The sequence below is a fragment of the Octopus sinensis genome, linkage group LG29 (assembly GCF_006345805.1).
Source record: "Octopus sinensis linkage group LG29, ASM634580v1, whole genome shotgun sequence".
Taxonomy (NCBI): Eukaryota; Metazoa; Mollusca; class Cephalopoda; order Octopoda; family Octopodidae; genus Octopus; species Octopus sinensis.
Genome location: NC_043025.1, coordinates 10,462,628 through 10,468,627, shown reverse-complemented (window position 1 = coordinate 10,468,627; position 6,000 = coordinate 10,462,628). Strand labels below are relative to the sequence as shown.

General features: G+C 43.1%; 1 protein-coding gene across 1 annotated transcript in view; it reads right to left on the bottom strand.

Annotated features, from left to right (window-relative positions):
• Positions 1-6,000, bottom strand: part of LOC115226233 (centromere protein J-like) — a 50,520-nt gene that overhangs the window by 10,189 nt on the left and 34,331 nt on the right. Inside the window, 3 exon segments of the mRNA XM_029797257.2 lie at positions 714-890; positions 3,957-4,041; positions 5,490-5,593. Coding sequence (XP_029653117.2) covers positions 714-890; positions 3,957-4,041; positions 5,490-5,593 — 366 coding nt within the window.

Sequence of the window (6,000 nt, the reverse complement as noted above, 5' to 3'; positions counted from 1 at the left end):
TATAATCACCCCGCATTACTGTATTGTTAAAACAGTATAGTTTTTTTTGGTGCATCTAAGTTAGGTACCATATTCAAGTAAATTCATTTAAATTAACTTGAATCTTTATTGCTTTTTGAATATATATATATATATATATATATATTTACATGCCACCGGCACAGGTGCCAGTAAGGCGACGTTGGTAATGATGAAATGATGAAAGAAATATGCTTTCAATGATTAGTGTCAGCATTGTACCCACCTTTCTACAAAGATTTCTTTCAGAGAATTATCAGGAAGAGTGGAATCATACTCAAAAGTAATAGAATTGTAATAAAATCATAAAAATGTGTGAAATATTTGCCTCCCCTCCATGTTTTTTGTAATAATAACTAGCAGTATCGCCCAACGTTGCTCGGGTTTGTAAGGGAAATAACTATATAAGCATTTTTAGAGAGTTACTTCCATTATATAAACCGAGCAAAAAATACATTAAAAATGCGGAAAAATTATGGTAAATTTTTTTTTGAATCGTAGACTCATCGTAGACGCGCGCTAATACCCAGAAGGGCTCAATATGAATCACGACTATAAGATACCCGGTTTTGGTTAAACTGCACCGCAAAATGTGAGAATAGTTAGGAATCTAAATCGGAGGAGACAGAGTCTCACACACACAACTTCAGTTTTATATATAAAGATAATAATAATGAAGAGTATGGTGTACACACTTGGTTCATGGCTTCTTTCTCCTTCATCCATTCCAGCCTCTTCCTCTCCATGAAATGAATCTCATCTTTCAGCTGATGAGTCTCGTCTTCCAGTTCCTGGATTCTCTGCCGGAGACGGTTGTTGTTGGCATTCCATCGGGATTCCTTCCGTTTCATCTCTTCCTGCAGATCTTTGAGCTGTGTTGTGGTGGCAGTCGGATGGTGTAGTGCGGCAGGGTGTTGTTATTTTAGTGATGCATGTTGGAGAGGATTGTGGTATAGTATAGTTGTAGTGAGATGATGGTAGTAGTGGTGGCAGTGTTGCATGAAGTGTGGTGGTAGTAGTATGATATTGTAGTAGTAGTAGTAGTGTTGTAGGTTATATCAATGTGGTGTTTGTAGTAGTGGTGGTAGTTATTGTAATGGTGATAGTTATTGTAGTGGAGTTGGTGGTGGTTATTGTAGTAGAGGTGGTGGTGGTGATGGTTATTGTAGTGGAGTTGGTGATGGTTATTGTAGTAGAGGTGGTGGTGGTGATGGTTATTGTAGTGGAGTTGGTGATGGTGATGGTTATTGTAGTGGAGTTGGTGATGGTTATTGTAGTAGAGGTGGTGGTGGTGATGGTTATTGTAGTGGAGTTGGTGATGGTGATGGTTATTGTAGTAGAGGTGATGGTAGTTATTGTGATGGTGATGGTTATTGTAGTGGAGTTGGTGGTGGTTATTGTAGTAGAGGTGGTGGTGGTGATGGTTATTGTAGTGGAGTTGGTGGTGGTTATTGTAGTAGAGGTGGTGGTGGTGATGGTTATTGTAGTGGAGTTGGTGATGGTTATTGTAGTGGAGTTGGTGGTGGTTATTGTAGTAGAGGTGGTGGTTGTGATGGTGATGGTTATTGTAGTAGAGGTGGTGGTAGTTATTGTGATGGTGATGGTTATTGTAGTGGAGTTGGTGATGGTTATTGTAGTAGAGGTGGTTGTAGTTATTGTAGCAGTGGGGATTGTTGTTGTTGTGGCAATGGTAATTGAGGTGGTGGTGGTGGTGGTAGTGGCAATGATGGCAGTTGGGAATTTGAAAGAAAAAAGTATAAAGAAGAAAGAATATAAGCAAACATAAACAAATAAGAAAGTATTTTATTTTTGACAGCTGTCAGTACAAACCTGATGCCTTCCCATCACCCTCATCATTTAACATCCATTTTCCAAGCTGGCATGCTGCCGTCAAGGCGGCAGACAGCCGCCCGCGGAAAGAGCGGCTGCCACCGGTGCCTCGACAGGAAGCAGCGAACTGAGTCCCCTCACGATCGCGGTGAGCGGTCCTACCCGTTTACCCCTGGGCAGTTTCACAGTCTCTTGTACTCCCTCTCCAAAGTTCTTTTCAACTATCCCTCGTGGTACTTGTCCTATTTCGGACTCGTCCCCATATTTAGCCTTGGATGGAGCTTACCACCCACTTTGGGCTGCGTTCCTAAGCAAACTAACTCTTGGACTGAAGAACACTGCTGATTGCCGCCGGCCCTGAATGGGCCTCGCACCCGCTGGTCAGCCCCGATCGAGGGGACTCTGAACCTAACCGGGCGAAACAATCGACCGTGTATGACCCTTGAATCACAGCTCTTGAGGACCGGCACGGCCGATGAGATTTGGCGTTGGGCTTCTCCCAGTTCCCTCGCAGTTACTTAGGGAATCCCAGTTGGTTTCTTTTCCTCTGCTTAGCGATATGCTTAAATTCGGCAGGGAGTCTTGTCCAAGTCAAAGGCAGCGTGTGTGTGTGTTACACATTCGTGAGCTGATAACTGCCAGCCACCAGCTTGAGGGCTCCAATTGTCTTTATATGTTGGGGGCCAAACATACACACACACACACACACATACATATATACGACAGGTTTCTTTTAGTTTCCATCTACCAAATCCACTCACAAGGCTTTGGTCGGCCCGAGGCTATAGCAGAAGACACTTGCCCCCAAGGTTCCACGCAGTGGGACTGAACCCGGAACCATGTGGTTGGTAAACAAGCTACTTACCACACAGCCACTCCTGCACATATATATATATATATATATACATATATACGACGGGCTTCTTTCAGTTTCCGTCTACCAAATCCACTCACAAGGCTTTGGTCGGCCCGAGGCTATAGTAGAAGACCTTTGCCCAAGGTGCCAGGCAGTGGGACTGAACCCGGAACCTTGTGGTTGGTAAACAAGCTACTTACCACACAGCTACTGTCTGTTGTTATATAATAATATAACTTATTTACATGTTTTTAAGTTACGAAACAATTTGTGATATTTGAATTTTTTTATTGTTAAATAAAATTTCATCAGAATATTTCTATATTATTTAGAACTTTACACACTCCTTATCTTTTTCTCTTCTTTCATACTTATGCTTTGTAGAATGATGATACATTAATGAGATTTTTTTATGAGTACTACCAGAATCCATATATTGTGACACATATATATATATATATATATATATGTGTGTGTATATATATATATATGTGTGTGGAGGTGCAATGGCCCAGTGGTTAGGGCAGTGGACACGCGGTCGTGGGATCGTGGTTTCGATTTCCAGACCGGGCGTTGCGTGTGTTTATTGAGCGAAAACACCTAAAAGCTCCACGAGGCTCCGGCAGGGGGTGGTGGCGACCCCTGTTGTACTCATTCGCCACAACTTTCTCTCTCACTCTCTCTTCCTGTTTCTTGAGTAATGCTGCGATGGACTGGTGTCCCGATGGGGGGAACACATACGCCACAGAAACAGGGAAACCGGGCCCATAAGCCTGGGTAGGCTTGATTGTGGAGGCGCAATGGCCCAGTGGTTAGGGCAGCGGACTCGCGATCATAGCATCGCGGTTTCGATTTCCAGACAGAGCGTTGTGAGTGTTTATTGAGCGAAAACACCTAAAAGCTCCACGAGGCTCTGGCAGGGGGTGGTGGCAATCCCTGCTGTACTCTTTCGCTGCAGCTTTCACTCTTTCTTCTGTTGGTCTGCTCACTTAGCCAGTGGGGTGGCGTCATTCAAAGGCTAAAACAATGCGAAGCGCATTGTGACCAGCGATGTGTAGCAACATCTGATAGCCTGGTCAGTCATGGTGATCACTGTGTTTTATATATATATATATATATATACACACACACATACATACATCCATATGCACATATATATATATATATATTATATATATATATATATATATATATATATATATATACACACATACACAGGGGAGAGAGTGGGGTAAATGTACGTACCTGAGACTCAGTGTTTCAATCTCTTGTCTGTCTTTTTACTGGGCAAAGAACGGACAGCTTTCTTGTACTTTTCAAATAGTTTTTTCTCATTTCTTCAATAAAAATAACAATAGTAATCATAACAACAACAACACTAATAATAATAAATGATAACAATAATAATAAAAATAATAGCTCCCATAGCTTCTTATCTTAACTGATTGGAAGTGTTATCATGGACATGTTTTGTTTCAGTGTAAAAGATAGGCTACAGTAAAAATTCTGCTCAATACCACAGATTTGCTTGTCAGTTGCCTGACTGCAACCAGTTGAGCATATCTCTTAGTGGCTGATGATATGTGCAGAAATAGTTGGGGAGCATCATACGAGCAGTAGTGGGGAAGCATCAGAGCCATGTGTTGAGAAGAATTCTTTGGGCTTTGAATAATTCATCTCTGGAAACATGGGTGTTTTATTTCTACTCTAGGCACAAGGGCTTGAAAATTTTGGGGAAAGGGGGTTAGTTGATAACATTGACCCCAGTGTGTAACTGGTATTTATTTCAATGACCCCCAAAAGGATGAAAGGCAAAGGTGACCTTGGTGGAATTTGAACTCAGAACGTAACAGCAGATGAAATACCACTAGGCATTTTGTCCTGTGTGCTAACAATTCTGCCAGCTCACTGCCTTAATAATAATAATAATCATCATTTAACGTCCGCTAACCATGCTAGCATGGGTTGGACGGTTCAACTGGGTTCTGGGGAGCCAGAAGGCTGCACCAGGCCCAGTCTGATCTGGCAGTGTTTCTACAGCTGGATGCCCTTCCTAACGCCAACCACTCCGAGAGTGTAGTGGGTGCTTTTTACGTGCCACCCACACAGGTGCCAGACGGAGCTGGCAGACGGCCACGGACGGATGGTGCTTTTTACGTGCCACCGGCACAGGGGCCAGGCGAGGCTGGCAACGGCCATGAACGGATGGTGCTTTTTACGTGCCACCGGCACGGGGACCAGGTGAGGCTGGCAATAATAATAGTAGTAGTAGTAGTCGTTGTCGTCATCAGGGTTGCTTTATAAACATTTCAGGGCATTTTAATATGTAACCTGTCCTTCAGGGTTTTGTGGATGAAACGCTCAAGTTCCTTTCCATCTCTGATCATAGGTCTGCTGGATCAGGACTGACCTGGGGCTAAACAACAACACCTCAAAGAACAGCATATCATCATCATCATCGTTTAACGTCCGTTCTCCATGCTAGCATGGGTTGGACGGTTCGACCGGGGATTTGGGAAGCCAGAAGGCTGCACCAGGCTCCAGACTTATCTGGCAATGTTTCTACGGCTGGATGCCCTTCCTAACGCCAACCACTCCAAGAGTGTAGTGGGTGCTTTTTACGTGCCACCTGCACATATTTTACACAAAAAATTGGGATGCAGAAACATTTGGAATTCTAACCCAAAACAAACCCTAACCCAGATCCAAGAAGGAAAAACTACACCTTAAACAAAATAAAAACCAAAAACGAAAATGTAATCCAAAGGAACAGTTTCCAACGTACCTTAGTTTCTTCAGTTCTTGTTCTTTGAATTCTTCAAGTTTCTGCAGTTCATCCTTCTTCACCAAATCAAATTTGGCAACTTCCTCTCTCAGCTTCTTCACACTCTGGGGAAATTAAGAGATGTAGGGGTGACAGGTGAGAAATTACTGGTAATACGGATACAATGGTACGGTGGTTGAGAAGTTTGCTTTGCAGCCCTGTAGTTTTAGGTTCAGGCCCACTCTGTGGCATCTTTACTCTCTTTACTCTTTTACTTGTTTCAGTCATTTGACTGCGGCCATGCTGGAGCACCGCCTTTTAGTCGAGCAAATCGACCCCGGGACTTATTCCTTGTAAGCCTAGTACTTACTCTATCGGTCTCTTTTGCCAAACCGCTAAGTTACGGGGACGTAAACACACCAGCATCTGTTATCAAGCGATGTTGGGGGGACAAACACAGACACACAAACATATACACACACACACATATATATACATATATATACGACAGGCTTCTTTCAGTTTTCGTCTA